At 34.2% G+C, this 23,444-nt stretch overlaps 1 protein-coding gene across 1 annotated transcript; it reads left to right on the forward strand.

Annotated features, from left to right (window-relative positions):
* Window positions 1–1,954: 1,954 nt before the first annotated feature.
* Window positions 1,955–15,601, forward strand: LOC133694169 (DNA topoisomerase 3-alpha). Its single transcript, XM_062115631.1, has 24 exons — window positions 1,955–2,328; window positions 2,419–2,597; window positions 2,691–2,763; window positions 2,997–3,119; window positions 3,207–3,328; window positions 3,419–3,491; window positions 3,583–3,699; window positions 4,240–4,323; window positions 4,429–4,608; window positions 4,732–4,860; window positions 5,869–5,943; window positions 6,746–6,835; window positions 6,958–7,062; window positions 8,238–8,272; window positions 9,473–9,602; window positions 10,063–10,115; window positions 10,194–10,293; window positions 10,523–10,561; window positions 10,943–11,021; window positions 11,500–11,571; window positions 12,952–13,023; window positions 13,510–13,701; window positions 14,590–14,710; window positions 15,049–15,601. Exons 1-24 carry the CDS (start codon window positions 2,053–2,055, stop codon window positions 15,284–15,286), a joined length of 2,757 nt encoding a protein of 918 aa, XP_061971615.1. The 5' UTR covers window positions 1,955–2,052; the 3' UTR covers window positions 15,287–15,601.
* Window positions 15,602–23,444: the final 7,843 nt, after the last annotated feature.

Raw genomic sequence — 23,444 nt, forward strand, 5'->3', positions numbered from 1 at the left:
TTCCATGAATACTAGTAACTTCTGTTGAATTTGAAGGCATAATAGGGACAAGGTTAAAAGTTCATTTTTGATTTTTCATTTAGTATTATTTGACAAAATAATCAAGTCTAAAACACCGTTTGTTCACCGTGTTCTACAAAAAATAATTTTTTTTTGTTAAAAATTAAGTTTTTTTTGTATGTTTTGGATTAGTCAAGTAATGAGATTAAAATCTAGTAGTTTGCACAATTTTTTCCATGAATACAAGTAACTTCTGTTGAATTTGAAGGCATAATGTGGACGAGGTCAAGAGTTCATTTCTGATTTTTCATTTAGTATTAATTGACAAAATAATCAAGTCTAAGACATCATTTGTTCACCGTGTTTCACAAAAATTAAAATTTATTTTTGCTAAAAATTATTTTTTTGGTATGTTTTGGATTAATCAAGTAATGATATTAAATCTAGTCGTTTGCACGATTTTTCCCATGAATACAAGTAACTTTCTGTTGAATTTGAAGGCATAATGTGGACGAGGTCAAGAGTTCATTTTTGATTTTCCATTTAGTATTATTTGACAAAATAATCAAGTCTAAGACACCGTTTGTTCACCGTGTTTTACAAAAATTAAATTTTTTTTAATTTTTTTTTATATATTTTGGATTAGTCAAGTAATGAGATTAAAATCTAGTCGTTTGCACGATTTTTCCCATGAATACAAGTAACTTTTGTTGAATTTGAAGGCATAATGTGGACGAGGTCAAGAGTTCATTTCTGATTTCTATTTAGTATTATTTGACAAAATAATCAAGTCTAAAACACCATTTGTTCATCACGTCCTATAAAAATTAAATTTTTTTTTGCTAAAAATTAATTTTTTTGTATGTTTTGGATTAGTCAAGTAATAAGATTAAAATCTAGTCATTTGCATGGTTTTTCCCATGAATATAAGTAACTTTTGTCGAATTTGAAGGCATAATGTGGATGAGGTCAAGAGTTCATTTCTGATTTTTCATTTAGTATTATTTGACAAAATAATCAAGTCTAAGATACCGTTTGTTCACCATGTTCTACAAAAAATAAATTTTGTTTTGATAAAAATTATTATTTTTTGCATGTTTGGGATTAGTTAAGTAATGAGATAAAAATCTAGTCGTTTGCACGATTTTTCCCATGAATACAAGTAACTTCTGTTGAATTTGAAGGCATAACGTGGACGAGGTCAAGAGTTCATTTCTGATTTCCATTTAGTATTATTTAACAAAATAATCAAGTCTAAAACACCGCTTGTTCATTGCGTTCTACAAAAATTAATTTTTTTTTGTTAAAAATTAATTTTTTTATATGTTTTTGATCGTTTTAATGCGCTGATCTCAAAAATAATTTTTTAAAAATAAAAAAACATCATTTTGATGCATTTTAATATGAAAAATACTTTAAAAAATAATTATAACCACACTCCCAAAAAAGCACTGAATATTGAGCTGAGAGCTTGCAAGCACCCTAAGAAGGGTGCATGTCAATATTGATTAGCATATATGATGCCAATTGCCAAGCAACACTTTAGTCTCTGAGCTATGTCAAATCCTTTCACTTAGCAATAAGGGCAAACAATAAAGACTATTATGATAAATTAAGTTTTTGATTCGATAAAAAACAAATAATTTATAATTATACTGTTCAATAGTTCACAAAAAGTTTAACATTTATCCTCAAGTTTTTATTTATTTATTTTTGTTTGAAAATAAAAAATATCCTCAAATAAATTCATATATTTATTTATTTTTCTATAATAAATAATTTATATATTGAAGCAAAATGTTTTGTTTGTTTGTTTGTTTATTTATTTTGTTGCGGGTTTGAGCAGAAGGCTTTAAAGGGCTGAACGCCAGCCCATACATTAAGCCCAACTGAAAGATAAAACCCACTAATAAAGCAGAAAACCCACTCGAGCAACATCTCCCTCTAGAAAGAACTCGGCGGGAAAACCCCCTTCTCCCCAAATTTCCCCATTTTATTTTTTTAAAAAACAAGAAATCCCTTAATCCCCAATTTCCACCACCATAAGCGGTGATGATAAAAGTTCTGAACGTGGCGGAGAAGCCTTCTGTGGCGAAATCGGTGGCGACGATACTCTCACGAAATCAGCTTCGAGTGAGAGACGGACGGTCCCGGTACAACAAGATATTCGAGTTCAACTACTCCATCAATGGCCAACAATGCCACATGCTTGTCACTTCCGTCACTGGTCATCTCATGGAAGTCGAATTCGAAGATAGATTCCGTAAATGGCATTCTTGTGACCCCGCCGATCTCTACACCGCTCCCGTCCGCAAATACGTCCCTGAGGTGCCTCTCCTACCCGCTCTATTTATATTTATATAGGAGTATTCTGCAAAGTTGCGCCTGTTGTGTTTTGATTTTTTTTTCTTGGGATAGGATAAGTTGGACATCAAAAGGACATTGGAGGAGGAAGCGAGGAGGTGTCATTGGCTTGTTTTGTGGTTAGATTGTGATAGAGAAGGAGAGAACATTGCATTTGAAGTGATGGAAGTTTGTAAAGGTGTAAATAGAAATCTTACAATAAGGAGGGCTCGGTTTTCGGCTCTAATTGAGAGGTTTTTTTAAGGCCAAGTTTCTTTCTTTTTTCGTGACGAGTTGATGTCTTCTTGAGTTTGTGTTTGCTTATGTTTTGGTTTTACAAATGTAAGGGATATTCATGAAGCAGCCCAAAATCTTATTGCTCCTAATCAGTGGTTTTCAGATGCAGTGGATGCTAGGCAAGTGAGTGTCTTGAAAATCTTCCAGTTTTATTGTAATTGCTATCAAGTTAGTTTCTATAATGCGGGCCATCTTGTGCTGTGAACTATTCATGTTTATGTATTAGATAAATTCTCTTTGCAGAGTCCTTTTCTGTAAAAAAGCTGGGAATTAATGACTGCTGTATTTTTTCATATCTGTTCATACTCTGGATTCTTCTATTATGGGAAACAAGATTGATTTTCTTTTATTTGCAGGAAATTGATCTCCGAATAGGTGCTTCTTTCACTAGGTTTCAAACGATGTTGTTGAGGGATAGGTTTGTTATTGATTCTGCTCAAGATGATAGAAATCTTGTTCTAAGTTATGGGCCTTGTCAGGTATGTTGATAGTTGGTAGCTGAAAAGTTTGCATATATCATTTATTTGTGCTTATGAATTGGTCATTGTTCCCCTCTATGAATGCAGTTCCCTACCCTTGGATTTGTTGTGGAACGTTACTGGGAGATACAATCACATGAGCCAGAAGAGTTTTGGACTATCAATTGTACTCATAGATCAGATGAAGGCCTTGCTTCTTTCAGTTGGATGTAAGCTTTGGAGGCTCACTGCATTATGCATCATTTCCTTTTGAGTTCCTGAAATATATGGTTAAATCTTACAATATTTTAGTTTCACAGGCGTGGACATCTTTTTGATTACACCTCATCTGTTATACTTTATGAAATGTGTGTTGATGAACCAACTGCAACAGTAAGTAACAGAAATCACGTGCCTTGTTTGGTTTCAATTTTGAAGTGCAGTTCTTAGGAAGCTTAATTCTTTTTTACTAATTGCCAATCAGGTCACGAAGGTCCAGCAGCAGGAGAAGTTGAAGTATCCCCCATATCCTTTGAGTACGATTGAGCTTGAAAAACGTGCTTCACGGTACTTCCGGATGAGTTCTGAACAAACCATGAAGGTTAGCCTTTGGGAATTGGGATTTAATATCATCTTATGAAGAATACCTGCAATTCTGCGTCTTGTTTATTGTTTTAGACTTCAGGGTCTGCTTTGTATAGTTTTTAGATTCCTTCTAAATTTGTTCAACTGGTTAAAGTTGCAAAGAACAAGAAACTGAACTAGATTATGCACATGAGCAATTGAGTGCATTCATGACAGATTATGCACTTCAATGCCCGAGTTAGTTCAGTGGTAGCTTAACCTTTTCAAAAGAAAGAATACAGTGCAGTTTGTCTGTTGTGTATTTCAAATTATAATACCACTGTCACCAGATTTGTTTCTCCAGTTTTAGTTATCAGAATCCATTACAAGTCTCAGATAATATATACATATATGTGTGTGTGTATTTAATTAGTAGGAGTGTCACTTTGTCTCCTTTTAATCATATACCATTTGAACCTATTTGTGTCTAAAAATTGCATCAAAACAATTTTTTTTTTTAATCTTTCCAAAAATTCTGAAGCCAATCATTCCTTATTTCATTTTCTTTGGTTTATAGGTGGCAGAAGACTTGTACCAAGCTGGTTTCATTAGTTATCCTCGTACAGAGACTGACAGCTTTTCTTCCAGGACTGATTTGCATGTGGGTAACCTAGTTTTTCTTGTGTGGACACCTATTACTTGAACAAGTTCTCTTAAGCTTCTCATGTTGCAATTGGTTTATGAATTATGACTCAACCTGATGTAGACAATTGTACAAGAACATCAAGAGCATCCTGTATGGGGATCGTATGCACAAAGATTGTTAGATCCTGGAGCAGGACTTTGGAGGAACCCTAGTAATGGTGGACATGATGACAAGGCCCACCCACCCATCCACCCAACAAAATTTTCAGCTGGAGAATCCCGGTGGAGTCAAGATCACCATGTAGTCCATTTCTTGATACTTGTATCTACATGTGCTTGGCAATCTCTCTTTTCCTTCTGGTCCAATTTGGTGATTATGGCTTTGAATGAGTTCCTGAAATTTAGTTACTCTCATTTTCTCCAGAGATTGTATGAGCTGGTTGTTCGACATTTTCTGGCATGTGTCTCACAGCCAGCTGTTGGGGCTGAAACTGTTGTTGAAATTGATATTGCTGGCGAACGTTTTTCTGCATCAGGGAGAGTGATATTAGCTGTGAGTAGTGTCATATCAAATCATAAGCACTCATTGTTTCGTTTCAATTAGTAATTTTGTTTTGCTATTGTAGATCATTTGCATATTTGCCATGGAATTAATGTCCCTTATGTAACAATAATGGCTATGGTGGTCACTATAATTTTACAATTCTATTGTTTTGGATTATTTTATTTTATTCTATGTACAGTTGTTTATCTTTTATTAGAAGCACTTGGAATTGATTTTCTTGGTAAATTCTTACTGTTAATATTTTTAAATGGATGCTGTATTTAGAGTTAAATATTGTCATCAAGGCATGCACTGGTATGGGCAGTGTAGTTTGACACTAAATTGGTACATTTTTTCAATTAATCAGGCAAAGCAGCACATATATGTTTACTTATGAAAATTATGTTATATAATCGTTTGACATATTAGTATACTATTTTTTAATTAAATTACTTAAACTTTGTACTTTGGAGATGATGTTCAACTAGTCTTGTCACTTTTAGGTAGAATATTAAATCTTCATATTAGAGACAATTTGCTAAAATTTGTGACGGCTGTGGCCATTGCATAGAACTGTTACGCTGCAAGTGTGAAAGCGATTTGAAACCTGACTCTTACTATGATTCACGCTGTTGTGTCCAGCTATTGGAGTTCTCAAAGACATTTTCTAAAATCACGACTCAATTCTAGAAATTAGGATCTGGTAAACTGAAAGTAGCTGTTGAATTCCTGTGACCCCCCCTCTTGTATAAACACCAGATATCAATGGGGCATGTTGCTATTCAACCATATAATTTTTAACAATGAAATGAATTGCTTTCATGGCTTAGTCAAGTAGCCTGCTTAATTTTGTATAAAGCCAGAAGCAAAGAACCGGCAGTTCAATTGATGGTTACTAGACTATAGACATAATTAATAAACGTGTTCCTGAGTATTTCAAAAAAATTATGATAGTGCTACCTTTAGTTTTGTTTGCAATTGTTTTGTATGGGATCTAACAATATCTTGTATGGCCAGAAAAATTACTTGGATGTTTATCGCTTTGAATCATGGGGTGATTCAATGATTCCAACCTATGTCCAGGGACAACAGGTTTGGCATTACCTTTCTGATTTGTAGGCTGTGTGTTTCTTGCTGTTTTTGTGAGTATTTGATATGCCATGTATCTGTTTTCAAAAGTCTGATGGAATGAAGTTATAATTTTTATGATATGCTATCAATGGGATGGATTTTCCAGCCAGCTTTTAAACATCACTAATTTGCCAAGCAAACTTGTGCTTGATTTCTGTCCAAGATAGCATGCCTCATTCACCACTTCCATGATTTATCTCATCATTTAGAAGATTAGAAATGTTTTTGGTAAATTGAGATAGAAAGCAACTGCTCACCTTCCATGCCTGGCATTCTATGTCATACAAGTTATTCCGAATGCTTAATAACCATGCCAGCCTCAGTTGATGCTATCTCAACATTCAGATAATAGTTTGATGTAAATCTTGCCTGATAGAGAGTTAACCACTGCATTAGCATTAGAAAGATGGAAAGTTTGAATAAAAGTTATTGTAAGTATGCTTTTTTTAGTATAAATGTCATTTCCTCTTATTAAAAACAGTTCTACAAAACAAATGGACAGGTTTGGTTTGTTGCTGTCCAGGGGGCCTTCTCTGTTTCTCTTTCTTTGATTTTTTCCTTTTTGGTGCTTACAAGGGCATAAAGCCCACAAAACAGGAAACTAATTTTGTGTTGAGTTGTTGGTCATTTTTTCAAGGCCTAAACTGAAAAATGACAGAGTTTGATGGTCCAAGATTTGGAGTTAGTATTTACTTTCTTTTATAAAACTCTTTAATATTTTGAAGTACAGATAATTATACTATAGTTTTGGACAATGTTGCAGTTCATTCCGGCAACATTGACTTTGGACTCTGGAGTCACTAGACCGCCGCCTCTCTTAAGTGAAGCGGATTTGTTAAGTTGTATGGACAAGGTGAGAATACTGGAATTCCAATTATTTTTGTTCTGGCTTTGTGCTCTCTATGCTAGTTCATTATGTTCCCATAATTTTATAATTTTAAAATTGCGTCTTCTCCCTCTGCTTGTTTTTGTAAGGCCGGGATTGGTACAGATGCAACAATGCATGATCACATTAAAAAGCTGCTTGATCGATTCTACGTCACAAAGGATGCAAACACTCGCTTCTCACCTACTAATCTTGTAACTTTACTTAAATCTCTTAATGCAATATCTTTATTGCTCTTATGCTTGATCTTCTTGTCCTTGTGGTTACTTGTATGAGGTTCCTATTTCATGTGCTGGTACATATGAAAAGGCACAACTTGTTAGGATATGAGTGAAGATAGGCTGAATGTTTGCAAGTTTACTTAAACTTTACAGTACCGCCTTTTTAGACATTAATGGGTGTAAATTATAGTCTTACTTTTGAAGGTGTTTGATTGGTCTATTAAATTATTATGGAAGTATTCCCTGCTAATAGGTTCAACCATGCAATTTTCATCACTGTTCTTGTGTCTCGGTCAGGTTGGAAACCTGAGATATTTGTAATACGTTGTATGAGTTTATATTTTAAGATATTTGACTAAATGCAATGTCAATAGTTTTGGATTGCTAATTGCATCACTGCATTCTTACATAAAAAAGTTGTATTTCTACGAATTTGAGAGTTCCAGATGTTGGCTTTAGAATTTTAAACTTCTTAGCATCAAGACAAAATTACAAAAACATGCTTTGCTGTTGATTTGGCAAGGGTAGTTTTCTATAGTTGACTAAACTCCTTATTTTTGCTTTACATACGAGGTTTGTTTTAGTCATGCAACAAGATTTTGATACCATATATTGATTTTGATGTTTCTGTCTCAGTGGTTTTCATATGTTCTAGCACTGTTATAATGAGGCATCTAAAGAAGAGAGGTAACAGCAATTTATGAAAGTGATGAACAATTCAACAAAAATAAGTCTCAGTGCAAAACTAGTTGGGGTCATGTCAGTGATGGCAGTTGGTTAGATTTATATGCTACAGTTGTCACTCAGGTCTTTTAGCTGTATTTGAAGTTATCTTTTTCTGTGTTGAGTTGTTGAAAACCTCTGCCATGTAAGTTCATTTCTATCTAAAAGATTTTGTTTTCTGTTTTCATGGCTTGATTTTCCTGCCGAATCTTCTTATTTTACTCTTGATGGCAAATTGTGATCTCTGGTTTGAGCCTTCATGCAAATCTTTCATCTTTGAAGTGCTTATTAGTCTGTTCATTACTACAATTTAAGAGAAGCCAATTTAGGTACTTAGTGATGGAAGGAAGATAAAATGATGGCATGATTATTTCCTTTAAATTTTTAACTGTTTCTTTACTAATTATGATTTCAATGCATTTCAGGGCGAGGCACTTGTTATGGGATATGATGACATGGGGTAAGTAGTTCCCCATTATCAGCTGCCAAAGATACTGTTAGAATCTGAATGTTTATTTTAATGTTGGCCTGTGATGGAGAATGGACTCTGTTCTCTATTCAATTGATTATTTCGGAGTTGTAAATTAATTGTTCTTGTGAGGTTACATGGGGGTATGCCACTTGTTGCAGAGAGATTAATGTGATATAATTTGTGTTTGTTAGAATACCTGGTTAAGATGTTATTCTTATTGTTGATCCTGCCCGAAGTGGCAGATCCTGGAAGGATTGAGATGGATTGGTTATGGCTCTAACTTTCAATAGTTCAACTTTTTCTCCCCATTTTTGCATCAGTAGTCACAATCTAGATTTGAATCCCTGCATTTGTGTGATTATGCCTGATAACCCACTAATATTCTTTTGTTAAAATACTCTGGATATCAATATTGATCATATATCGTGATTTTTCTAAGCCACCTCATTAAATCTCTCTGTAAATACATAGTCTACACACACAAACTTGCAATATGATGTCCATGTAGCATACAGGTATGCCTGTTGCTACAGCTTCCTAAATGGGAACCGATATTCAAGAATACATCATCGGATAGACATTATAACAGTGTATTCATGGTCAGTTAAAATATCCATGGTTTAACTAGTTTAGATGGTTGACTGTGACTTTGGTGGCAAAACTGGTTTCAAGCTATGAAAAAATCAAAAGCAACATTTTCCTGGTATTACTGAAAGTGCATCAGATATAAATTAATGATTAACTAACAACAGCAATGAAACAATATTAACGACACTTTCTGACGGACATGTCAAAATAAGCTGTTGGATGTCTTTGTGGCCATGATAATGCATGAATATGTGCATGTATATGTGCAGGGGGCTTAGGGAGGGGCTGTATGTGGTGCACTGTTTTTGTGTGAGTAAATATACAGTTAGGAGCGATGCAGAATGAGGATTCTTAAGAAAGCAAGAAGTTGTAAAGATTCACAAAAAAATTGAGATGCAAATTTTGAAGCATGCCATTCTGATGATGTTCCATGCTCTGCTAAATAGATATGCTGGTCTGGTGCTGTTATTTTGCTTATGTGCTTAGTTACACTGCTAAATTCAACACTTATTTTGTTGTTTGAGTACTTCCTTTTCTATTTCTTTTTTCCACAGGAAAAATCCTTTTAGCCTAAGTGAGAAGATAAATTTTTCCTTTCAGGTATGAACTTTGGAAACCCAATCTGAGATCACTGATGGAGTACAATATGAAAGAAGTCAGTGTGGGCAATAAAAGTAAAGCTGAAGTTTTGGCAACTTGCTTGCAGCAGATGAAAGCTTGTTTCTTAGATGTACGTTGGAATTCACATAACATAAGCTCCATGACTGTTTGGTTGGGAGGCCATGTTATAGTTGTCTTTTCCTCAAGTAATTGTGACTATTGTTCATAATCCTATGTTAAGTTCCTTTCTATATTAGCATGGTGATTCACTGTTGCAGTTTGTAGATAGTTGTATGCTTGATCTGATGGACACACTAATTACTAAATGAAGGCTAGTATGAAATGCTTGCATGCAACAAACAGGTTTGATTTATAAAGAGGATCATTGGTCGAGAACAGTTCTAATACATTATCTAGCATATGTTGTTTTTGTTGAGGTTTACAAGTGTTTGGCCTGTTCTTTTTTGATAATTTTCATTCCTCAAACACTTGAGCTTGTTTCTGAAAAAAGATTACTCAAATTACCCTGTACCATATATACAGCAAATGCCACTTCTCTCAATTCATAACTAAACTGGAAACTTTTGCAGGCAAAGGTAAACAAAGTAAAACTCTTGGAAGCCATGTCAATTTTCTTTAACAGGTGGGTTCTTTCACCTGCTTGTAGTATTACAGATGATTTGTTTCTATACCATTAAGCATATCTTTTTCTTTTATTCAGATCTGATAGATCGAATGGAGATGACAATAGTGCGATGGGGGAAAATGTTCGGCCATGTGGACTTTGCCAGGAAGCAAATATGGTGCTTAAGAAAAACCGGGTAATGATGGTTATTTTGTGAATATCTTGGTATATAATATCAAAACTTCTTTCCACTTATGCTTTCCTGTATTTGATATTTATGAAGATCAGTTTCTGAGTTAACCTTCACTTTTAGTCGGTAGAGGTAATTAAAGTATTTAGTTCCATAACTTCTGTTTATGGTATTCTAGAAACACATTTAGGCAAGTCATTGTTTCTCACAGAACTAGCATTTCCCCTCTGAACAGGATGGCAATTTCATGGTTGGATGCTCGGGTTTTCCACAGGTCAGTGCACTTGTGCTCAAAACCTGTAATTCATTGTAAATAACTGTATTTTTTAAGGCGCATTAAAGTAAACTCCCTAATTACTGATGAAAAGAAACCAAAGGTTGTTTGTTCCACTTCTTTTAGTGGTGCCTAACTTGTAATTGCCACAATCCTCTCTGTTCTACTCCAAATCACGGCCGGCAGAAATGTGCTCTATGCTTGTGTGGATGTGTTTTTTATCTTATACAGTACAATGAAAGATTATCTCTCTTTTTTGTGTGTTGATAACTAAACTCACAATTGTTTAACTTTTAATTTATAATACCGATTCATGATTGTTGTGTGTTGGAGGATTATTTCTGCCATAATATTTAAAAGATCCATTTGTTTCATCTTCAGTGCAGGAATGCTGTATGGCTCCCTGGACCTGTTTTAGAAGCCACCATAACCAACAATATTTGCAACTCTTGCACTCCAGGTTTCTACAGCTAATTGCAACATGTCACTGCAATATTGGTAGCTAAGACTAGTTTTGCATGCAAGTTTACGTTGAGTTAAATTTGTGATTGTTCACCAAAAGACAAATTCAGCTACTCACCCTATCTTAAGCATGCACTATAAATTGCTGTGATGCAAACAATCCCAAAATCTCCATCTAAAGTAAAAAATGTCATGGACTTTGGCAAACCCTAATTGAGCTTCATTAATTGATGTTTATAAAGAAATACTGACGTTGTTCTATGTAATATATCCTTTGGCTTTTTTGATTGCTCTGAATCTGAAACTAAGACATTCTGTACAGTCTATTTCCTTCATCATAGCATTTCACCTTTTCTGAGTGTTCATGTGGCACAAGCTATCTCATGCATTACATGGGTTTCTACAGCAAGTTATTGCTGATATGATGTTTTCTTTCTTGAGATCTTACTTATTCATTATTGATGCACCTTTTTTAGGTCCTGTTTACTTGATCCAATTTAAGTTCCGCCAGCTTGAAATACCGCCAGGCTTCAATGTCAACCACTTGGGTAAGTGCAACCCTATGGTATTGTAGGGATTGTTTGTTTTGATTGTTCTTTAACTATGATGTACATGCTTTGGGTTATATATACATAAATCAGATTGTTTTGTTTGGATTTGATATTTGGTAAACTTTTGATAAATAAGGAGATTCGTTAGGAATGTGATCTGTGTTGCATCATGTTTTATTTGAAGTTTGAATTTATCTGGTAAAAATCTGGATGGTCAAATTTGCTTCAATTTTACTTTTGAACAAGTGTTTCCCACTCTTTTAGATGCAGAAGAAAGTGAAGAGCTTGCCTTTCACCAATGATTTGGTGAAAGAGATTTATTTCGATCCCTAACAAGTGTTTCATACTCTTTTAGATGCAGAAGAAAGTGAAGAACTTGACTTTCACCAATGATTTGGTGAAAGAGACAGACTTAGGTTTATATGGAGATCTATCTGGGTCTATTAAGGTCTAATAGACGTAGCTGGGCCCATATTTAAAATTTATTCTTGTATGATGACATTTTTATAGTTGTCTGACCCACTGTCAGATTGTGCTTTTGCTTGTTCATCTTTTCTATTTGAGGCATAGTTTGAGGCACAGTGCTACTGGTTAATTAGTTGAGGGGCAGGAAGTGCAAACTGGAAAGGCCTGAGAGAACAAAACTTCGTAGTATTAGTTAAGATACAATTTTTTCTGCAATAAAACAGGCCCTGGCACAAGGATTCACCTTCTTTCATTGACAGTCATTTGAAGAAGCATTAGTTTTTCTGCCACGTGATATTTCAGCCTTGATATTTGAAGGAACGAAAATATGAGATGCACCAACATAACTGTTTCAATCATCTATTTGTAGTATTAGTTAAGATATGATTTTTTCTGCAATAAAACAAGGCCCTGGCACAAGGATTCACCTCCTTTCATTGACAGTCATTTGAAGAAGCATTAGTTTTTCTGCCACGTGATATTTCAGCCTTGATATTTGAAGGAACGAAAATATGAGTTGCACCAACATAACTGTGCCAATCACCTATTCTTGATTGAAAGACATTTCACTACATGGAAGTTGATAGGTTATTTCAAATCCATCCTTGTGTTGAAGGAGAGTGTTAATGCAAAATCCATTTGCGCTTTTAACTCAAATCAATAGAAGAAAGCCGTAGACATTAACACTCGTGATGTCTTTTTAGCCAGCATGCCCTTATCATGCCATCTATCAATGCCATTTCTAGCTTCCCCATATGCATGTCTTTCAGGGCTTCTTGAAATGGGTTTCATACACACCAACTTCATTTGCTATTTAATTTTTTCTGCAGATGTTCATGGATGCACATGTGCACTTCCACATAGCTTTTTTGCAATCTTTGCCAGTGTTGAATCGCTTTCACATGTTATCAGGTTGCATTGGTGGTTGTGATGAAACTCTTAGACAGTTGATAGAAATCTGTGGAACCGGTTCCCGTGTTCAAGGTGGGTATACATGTTCAGCTTGATTTGTTACATAAACATGTTTAGTTAGTCATATGATGTACAGTAATTAGACTACAGGTTTGAAGATGAATGTTCACAAGTCCATAACTTGAATTGTGTCTGCAAGAAATAAACATGATATTCTTCCATGTAATGTAATGGTTCTATGCTGTTTGGAATTTGTTTAACATCCATCTTAGTGTAATTGTGCCTGGCTTCACTTCTTGATTAGAAATGTTGTTAATGGAAAGATTAACGATCCTTGAAATGATACTTATATAAGGGAATTTTAATTTGGAATTCGTTTTCTCCTTTCAGGAGAAATCTATTTTTTAACTGAATTCCAGAACATGTCAAATATATTGGGAAACTTGAATTACAGGATGATTATATAACAGAAATGATCATGCACATGCAATTTGCTTTGTTAGGAAAAAAGTAGATTAATAAATGAGTTGATCTTTATATATTAAATATATTATGCAGCAAGAGGTCGACCACCAACTACAACACCCAGCAACGGACCACCCACTACAACACCCAGCAACCCCCAACGAAGTAACTCTAGGCAGGCACCCTGCATATATTGTTATCAAACAGGGCATGCTTCAACTGATTGCCCTTCACGGATTTCAGCCACTAGACATGTGCAGTCTCATGGAATGAACCAACAGAATGGTACTACTCATGAACTTTTATTTTCTCCAAATCATAAATGAGATTCCTAACAAGACAATTTTTATTTTTTGGTCAAATTAACTGTCAAAGAAATACACACCAGATTGTATTATGATAACAAATATGGTTGTTGACGTTCTATCTCTATACCCTTTCAAAATTAAAATAATTGTTACATAGGGAATTTCAGCTGCCTTTTACTGTGAATATTTCACATTTGGCAGACACTTGGACTTCTAATCATTCAAATATATGTGGTTTTTCCTTTCTTTAGTAGAATTCTTTTGACATACACACCCAGTGACCTAGGAAGCTTACTAGTGATTCACGATGACTACGAATCCTACTAGTTTTGGTGAAGACTATAATTTCCTTCCATGTCTAGGATTGAGCTTTAGGCATATATAATGACAGCTGTAGGAGGGAATTGTTATTTCTCCCTTCCTCTTGCCCCTTCCCAACCGCATGTCACTTTTTTCTCCCTTGTTCTTTGCGGTATAGAACCATATCACCTCACAGTTTTTAGAATTAAATCTTTAATCCAAGTTCAAATCAAAATATTGTGAAGTGTTGACTGCAAACATATAGGTAGAAGCATTATATTTCGTTCTCTGAATAATTTCAGAATGGGCATCTTTCGCCCATTGTTTATATTTTTGGGGTTTAAGAATACACTAGCTTGCTCTATTTTCCTCCTAAGCATGTGAATTGAAAGTAATCTCAGAAGTGTATGGACTTCTGGAAGCATTAAAATTGTATATGCGTGGTATTGAGTTTTTGTACGGTATCTGTTTGCCATTGTTAGAGTTGTTACTTCTTGTTTTGTGCAGATTGTTAGAGTTAATGTACCCTTGATACCTGCTCTTGAAAATGCTCTTTGTGTTGCAGGAGAATCTTCAATTCCATGTAGCACATGTGGAACGCCATGTGTTCTGCGAACAGCTAACACAGCAAATAACAGGGGAAGAAAGTTCTATTCATGTTCATCACAAGCATGCAACTTCTTTGTGTATGTAAACCTGAACCTAGATATCTCTTTATGTTATTCCAGAAAATTTGTTAAAGTGGACTGGTTAATGCAGAAATTACTTGATACTTCTAATGTGTACAACTCTTCTCTAGCACTCATGCGAGACTCATTTATGAGAGGCATCTGTGCATGAATGTCAGAGATGAGGTGTGTGCACTTCGAGTATTCAATAATTTCTCCAGTTAAAGATTTAGCATTCGAAGGATTATCGTATTCTAGTTCCGGAATTCTCCTTCCATCCTCTTCTGATTTTATTCTGTCTCTGCTTACGGAAACATTATATTTTATATGATGCATCCTGCTTGTCTGCGACGCAGATGGGAGGATAACCTCAACAACGGCTCTGCCCCAAGAAGTGCTCCTCGTCCAAATATGAGTAACTCGGCATCTAACCCTAGCAGGAGGGGCGGTCGTGGGAGGGGTGTTCAGAATGCAGGACGTGCAGCTGATGTAACTTTTGTATCAGCTACAGGTGAGCCGATATCTGGAAGAAGATGCTTCGTGTGTGGTGATCCATCACACTTCGCAAATGCTTGCCCCAGTCGTGGTTCCTGATGCCTTGCCCCCTCAAAGAAGAGTTGAGACATGCTCAAGTACGTCGAGGACAGGTTTGGTACCTGCTACCTTTGCGGTTCTAAAGTGCCGTAATTTTGTAAAATTATGCTCTAGATATGATCGCATAGAGTGTACACTGTGTTTATTGACCTCGTTCTTCACCATTGTGGGCTGAAATCACAAGAGCAAGTTTATGGCTTGTCCTCGATCGGGCCACCCTAGGCTTAGGCTTATTCTGTAGTACCTTAAGTAAACAGTACATAATTCCGGGGCATTATTATTGATTATGATTAATTAAAATTAAATTAAATTAAATTAACTACAAAATAAAAAGGCGGTGATTTTGCTGTGCACTGCATCCCAAAACATTATTTATTTTAACAGTTTTTTTTCTTTTTTTTTAATTAAAAATCCATGTTTATTTTTATTCGACAACATTTGGTTTATTAGATATTTAATTTTAAGATTTTTTGTGATTTGTTTTTTATATAATTATTTAAGTCTAATAATTTTTGTTACGGATTTAGTAGGTTATTCCAATTGATTTAGAGGTTTTTTTATTTTCATTAATATTTTTTTTAATTTTATCATTTAATATTCAATTTATTAAAAATTAGGTTTTATGATTTGTTTCAGTTTATTTCTATTGAGTTATTCTAGTTATGGATTTGGTAAATTAATTTCATGCTGACTTGATGTATTTTTTAATTGAATTTTGTTTTTCAAATATTTCTTTTACTATTGGATTGATTAAAAATTGAGTTTTATAATTTATTTTGATTTGCTTTATATGAAATTATTATGGTTTCAGTTGTAAATTTAACAAATTAATTCAAATTAACTCATATCATTCTAATATGTTGTCATTTAAGGATATTTTCTTGAATGTTTTTTTTAATTAAATTATATCAAAATTAATTTTAGAACCATTAAATCAATTAAGTTATATCAAATTAATTTTTACATGAATTAAATAGTTTTTATTATAAAAACATATTAACAGCACTTCAATATATATATATTTTTTTTATGTTGAAAACATTAATAATAATTGGGATCAACAATCCAAGTCATCCACTAAGCTTTGGGAAATGATATTCCCATGTACTGTTATGGCTAGTGGCAAGTCAATTATATTTTTGATGAAATCCATCATGGAAGTGGAGCCCAGAACCATGAAGTGCACATGAACGAAAGCTTGAGGGCCCTACCAAAGATCAAACACCAAGCACGGAGGGCACATGACACGTGTTTAGATTCTCAGTACAATGTAATACAGGTAACATGGGCTACGGTCAACTAGATACTTGACCCGCACGGGTTAAATATTTTTTCCGAAACAAAAATTATATATACAAGTTTTTTGACATGTTTTTATTATTAATTTTTTTAAGTGAAACTCAAAATTTTTATGTGTGTGTGTATATATATATATATGTAATTAAAAAAATTGAAAAGAAAAAAAAGCTATAAATGATAGTTAAAAATAAAAAAAATAGAAAGATAAATATAAGTTAAGATATTTAATATTGTAATACGGGGTATTTACCTAGTTATATTTACTAAATTTATTTAGTAATATAATTTTTTATTCAATTAAAAGATAATAGAAATATACACATATTAAATTGATTGAATAAAATAAAAGGTAAAAACAATATTATGCAAGAATACACATAATAGAAATATTATTCGAAAATAAATATTTTTTTATTTTAAAAATAAAATTTATCTATACAAAAGATTAAAAAAAATTATAGATGAATCATAAAAATCTCTTGAAAAATAAAATGCATGTAAAATAATGAAAAAATAATTATCATTTAAAAGAGTCTCTTTAAAAAATATAAAAGAGAGAAGAAGTATTAATCTAAATATTAATTAAAAAAATTATTTCTGAAAAAAACATTAATTTAAAAAGATAAAAAAATAAAGTAAAAAAGAAAAGGTTAAATTTGTTTTTCTATCGGGGGCAAAAGAATAAGGAAATTGAAGATTAAGATCAAAATTTATTTTTCCTTTTAATTTTGAAAGATGAAGGGACAAATATCTATAATTTGTAAAGTATAAGAATTACAATAACATTTTATCCAAACTTTTTAAAGTCACTCATTCCTAGCATGTTTTTTACTTTGATCCCTCGCTCCTCTCCCAATAAATTAACTTATAATTTGGTATAATAAATGTCAAATTAAAAAAAAAAAGGGATGAAAAAACTAGCGGCATCGTGAACAATCCGTCCAAGGTGTTTTGGACTAAATTTTAGTTAATTTTGTGACGTGGCTCGGTGGCTGGTCACTTGTTCTAAATGGACAGCATCGGTACATGTAAATATGCTTGTCTCCCTTGTTCGACAATGGCTTGAGCAGCACTACTATTCCACTATTTTTTACACTAAAAAAATAAAAGAAAAGAAAAGAAATAACAAGAAATCCAATTTATTTTTATCCAAAGCATTCCCGTAATTCCAAGCGACAGCACAGGAAGGCCTTTATTGATCCTTTTATTTGCTTGTAATGGATCCAGCGCATGTTCCATCTAGTCTTGGATTCGCGCAATGATAACTCCATGCTTGAATGTTTTGCTCCTTTTTTATTTATATTATTTTCCTCTGGTAGAACATTAATCATTAGAACAGGCGAAAGCCCTTTATCAATAAAATGAGCAAATCATTGGATCCAACCAAGTTGTTTGCTCCATCTTGTTTTTTTACCTTGTCCCAACTTCCTCGAGACAAGATAAGCTGTCTTTTGGAGCACAAGGGCCAAAAAAACACCTGAAATTGAGGTGTCCTGTTACGCTTGAAAAAAAAAGAAGATTAATTTCCTACTTGTTGCAAGGGTGGACCATATTATTATTTTTTTTAAAAAAAAAGAGTATCACAATGGGCACCATTAATTTCATCATTAAAAGTGGTTCAAGATTTTTTCATCATTAAATCCCTACTAAAAATTTGAGATTTTCAGTAGGTTCAATTCAACCTTACAAGCCAACTCACAGTTATTGTGGATGACCACAACTTTTTTCTTACAGGTATTGCACGCATGCCGGGGGGGAGAGAAAAGGGAGGAAAGTAGAAGGAAAGAAGAAGAAGACGGGCAACTTGAGCCAATACGGCGACTCATCGCGACATGCACTGCCCTGGAAGAGAGGTCTGGCCGCAATGGTTCCAGTGCTGCCCAACAAGGCCTTGAGCTAAGCACCGACAAAGCCCCAAGCGCCGCTTGAGTATGGCGGGGCTTCAACATTGCATGCGCTAATTGTTTTTTTCCCTGACAACCATTTTTTATTTATTTGGCGGGGCCTCATTGTTGCACGGGCACGTTGTTTTTTCGATTTGGTTCCTAATCAGTTAATTGTTTTTTATTTAATCCCTAATTCTTTAATAACTTTTTTCTTCGGTCTCTTATTCTTAGATGGCTCTTAAAATTAGTCTCAAATTTTATATCGCCCGAGCCCAATTAAGACTTGACCGGGGAGAAAAGAGAGAGAGAGAAATGAATGGAGCAATACCGGGTTAGTTTATCATGTTCATATCACGATCCGAGCTTGGAATTAATATGTTAATTTAAATTGATTGATATCGGTTGAATATAGCGTTGTTCTTTGATTTTAATTCCTTATTTTTTTTTTCATTTGGTGGTTTATCTTTTATACAATTGAGTCTGTTTAAGTTAGGCAATGGTTAAAAGAATAGCGAGCTGTAATTTTATTTTTTTTACCTAGATTAGTTTTTAACAAGACAATCAAGTTATATTTAAACTAACTTGGTTAAACTAGTCATGTTGAGTCAAATCCAATATACAATTAGGGATCATGCAAGAAGCGCCACAGCATGATGCAAAGTTGAAAAATATATAAAACACATTAAATGTGCAATATTTTTTTATTTTGAAATCCACGCATCACAATTTTTTCTAAAAAGTTTTGTTTATCATTAATGATTTTTTTTATTAACACATGTCGTAGTCTATTAGTTTTATTAAACACACTAATCAAGCTTTAAATACTTACATATTTAATATTTTCCATCACCAACAAAAAAAAGAAATTAATAACTCCAACATGTTTTTTTTTTTTTTCAAGTTTTAGTTGACTTCCAACATCATATCAGCGTAGCACAGGTACCGGCACTTGTAATCCTACCTGCCACTGATCTTCTAGATTTTATATACGTAACCCACAAATACAAGGCTAATAAAGTGGAAGACTGTCTCCAACACTGGCCGTATTTTACTATTTGTATACCCAAAAATAAGTGCTGGCTACTGGCTGGAAAGGCCCACCCACCAAGTACCTGTAGAGAAAATGAAAAGCGAAGGCACATGGCAGAGTTAAATTCATGGACACCACCATGCCGTAATTCATGGGCAGCGGACGGTGGTGGCCGTAGCAAAGTGACGTTAGGCTTCACTCAGCATCCCCAGTACTGAAGTCACTGCACCAATGCCCCTTCTTCTGTGGCTTGCTGCTGTGCTCGTAAGACTACGAATTATCAACTAGGGCTGACTATAATTTAAGGAGAGTCCGCTTAATGTTCATGTTCTAGGAGGAGGAGGTGTGCTTCTCTCTTGATTATCGAGGTTCAAATCTCATATTTTCTCATAAATCTCTTGAACAGTCCCGTAAAATCCTAACCTGGGGCTCAAATCTGGTAGCAGCAGTAAAGTCAATGTGCATTGAGTGACTTCAAATCATTTGCAAAGTTGTACTAATTCAGATATATGTGCCAAAAAACAAAGGGATAGATTTCCTTTTGTCCTTTATTTCTGTGATGAAGCGAATGGATTAATTTGTGGTGGCTTCAACCATTGTAGATTTCGATGAGATTTTAGATAACTCGAGAAAATTAAGTCTTACTTGTGTTATCCACACCGAAGAGCCATTGTTCAACTTCACAGAGAACACCCCATGGGGCCTCAAGGGACACCCGTGTATCATTGATGACCTTAGAAAAGAGGCTGCTTCGCTCCTATTTCACTTTTTTTCGAAACTCAAAAATAATTTCATAACATTAAATTATCACAAGGGACGAATCCTCTCCAAGCATATGGAGAATGTGTTCGTCTATATTATCTTGCTTCGTTTCGTGGTTGTTCTTAAACAATATTTGGAATTGGTAACTGGATCTTCCACTCCAACATTTTTAGCAACGGTCACACCATGAAGGCCTGGAGGGTAAAAGGGTTCTCTTAGAACTGGATCTTCCACTTCCATTTTTCCTGGTTTGAAGACTGCTATGGAATTCTCTGTTCATACTGATTTCGAATAATTTCTCCAGGAGATTTGCATACCTTTCCTGTGTATTCTCTCCAGTTACATTCATCTCATTCACAAAAGAATCAAACTTCGACTTGAACTTTATTATATCATCCCTCTTACAAGCATTTTCTAAATTGCTTTCATTAAGACCTTTATCTTTAAGATCACTACTAGCCATTTCTTTCATAATTTGGTTTTCATAATTTAGTACCAGACCTCTGTTGACCTAATTACTCTTCTACGTACTGCATAGCAACCAGCACTTTTGCAGCTTCAGGTCCATAAAACACAAGGAAGACACGTACAATAGAGTTTCTTCCATATTTTGTTTGACAGCGTCTTCCATGTTAAGAATTGGAGCATTAGGTCGATCCACAGAACAGAGAGACAATTGTATAGATTCTTTCTTATTTTGTTTACATGTGTATTAATCTCTGCCGACAATAAGTAGATCGATTGACTCCATCCTTAGTCCCTTTCTAATTCTGTTATAATATATTAAGATTACATTTTAACATCATGGAGACCAATTCATGAGACATATATAGTGGCATGTTGATGTTAATTGTGCTATTGATAATAATTTTTTCTTCGTGCTGAAACATAATAAACATTGAAGATATATATGATATGAGTGTTATAATTAACGAGGTATGACTATCGATCATCTTTCCAACCTTGGTTATAAAAAAAATTTTAAAATAGTTTTTTAGCAAGAAAGAGAATTCTTAACATAAAATTTTTAGATTTAGAGTCTTTTTAAGAATGTAGTAAATATTATTTTTTAAATTTAAAATGCTTTTTAATTGACCATTTAATCATAAACAATGAAAACAAATGACCATTTAATCTTAAATTTTTATTACTGGCCACCTCATAGATAATTATTAGGGTTGTTCTTCTTGCACGTTGAAGCTCTCTTCTCCTATCCAGTCTGTTGCCTGTTTGTCAGTCAATGCATATGACGAGACAACATTTCTTCCCGTTTTTTTTTCCTCAACATACTAGGGCACTGCTTCTTTCTCCTTTTGCTTAAAATAAATAAATAAATAAATATTCCATTTGACTGAATAATATCAACTGTACGTAGATCGAGCTACTCCATTGATTATTAATTTCAAGGGAGAGCCACTCATGTTTCCACCGTTGAAGAAGAAGAGTGCTGTTTTATCTTGTACGTGGTGGTCAAAAGAAGATGGCTCCTTTGGGAGTGTATCAGAGCATATCATCTCCTCCTTCATGCTGATGATTCCACTTGTTTTGCCTTAGGATATATTAAAGAGAGTGAATTTAAGTATTAACAATATATTAATTAACATTTTGCAATCCATATTAATAACATCTCTTTTCCTCATATGGATGTTTGCTAAAATTAATTTTTTTTGTTTTTTAATTGTTTTAATTTGCTAGTGTCAAAAACACCAGCAAAAAAAATAAAAAAACAATATTATATTAATATATTTTTGAATAAAAAATACTTTAAAAGATATATAATTATTACAAACTTTCAAACAAACCCTAAATAAATTACGAGAAAGTGACAAGCATCCAGCACGAACCACATTTATTACGCAGGGAACCCTCCAAATTAAAAAAACCAGTCCTTTTTTTAATATAAATTCAAGAACAAGAGAGTATTATGGACCAGAATAGTTCGTCCAATAATTAATTTGCTAGAAATAATAAGTGAAGGATCGAGGAAGAGAAATGGTTAGCATGGAAGCCTTATCAAGCAAGCAATTTCGATGGTTGTATTGTAAATATTCTGCGATCCTTTCCTTGAATTCACAGTCCACTCCATCCTTTTAGAATTTTGATGTGCCTTAATTATAGCTAGCTACCTAGCTAGCAAAGGGATGGCCCTCCTTTCTACTTAATGCATCTTTCAAGCACTACGTTTTTAGTTTTTAGTTTTTTTTTAATAACCGTAGATATCCTAATAAATTAAAACTCACTATCAAACACTCTCTCAAATCTCTTATATTTTATCTTTAAAACAAAAAAAAATCTAAAAAAAAAAAAAACCAACCTTCCATAAAAGCAGCTTTTTAATTGCCATGAGTATCTCTTATGGCGGCAGCTTTTTTTCCCTCCATACTTTTAATTCATATCAGTTTATGTGTTTAAAGGTTTAAATCTCGTGGTTAGATCTGTATTGTCATTTTTCGACTATCCTCACTCATCATGATTGTTTCCATTTTAAAAAAATGATTGGTGATTATTATTTTTTTACTAGATATATGAAAGAAATTGACTTTGATTAATGGTTTTGGATATTCTATAATGAAGTCTGGTAGTGTGATATGTTTCCACTTTCCATTTTAATTCATGCTCGCTTTCAATGAGCGATGGAGCAAATTCCAATATATGTAATCCAAATTTGAAAAATTCAAATATTTTCTTCTATCATGTGATGTAACATGATTTCTCGGTATTTTTTAATAATTTTTTACTAGTCCGAACCCATGTTTATAATATATGCGCGTGTAGGCTTCTCGCCAAGCCATTCGATATGCCCGGCTCACCATGCCCGACACTTTTTGGGCTTAGGCATCGCCCCAAGCCCAATCTGGTGCATTGATTGGCCTTGGGCTTGTGTTATGAGCCCAACACTTGACGCCCTTTAGGCCTAGGCGTTACAGCCTGAGCTAGTCTTGGGCACTATGCGACACCTCGCCCTACACCCCCTAGGGCTTAGACATTGTGGCTCGGGCCTCGTCTCGGGCATTTTTTGGTGCCCGACTCCCTGCACTCGGTGCACACCTCCAACTCCCTTTGGATCTAAGGGTCGTGCCTAGTGTTCAGTCTCATGCATTGTTTGAGCTTGGGCCTAGTACCTGATCTCCGAGCATGGTCATTGTTAGCTGAGTCTAAGGGAGTTGAGTTTGACACCTTA

Source organism: Populus nigra, chromosome 5, assembly GCF_951802175.1.
Source record: "Populus nigra chromosome 5, ddPopNigr1.1, whole genome shotgun sequence".
Lineage (NCBI taxonomy): Eukaryota > Viridiplantae > Streptophyta > Magnoliopsida > Malpighiales > Salicaceae > Populus > Populus nigra.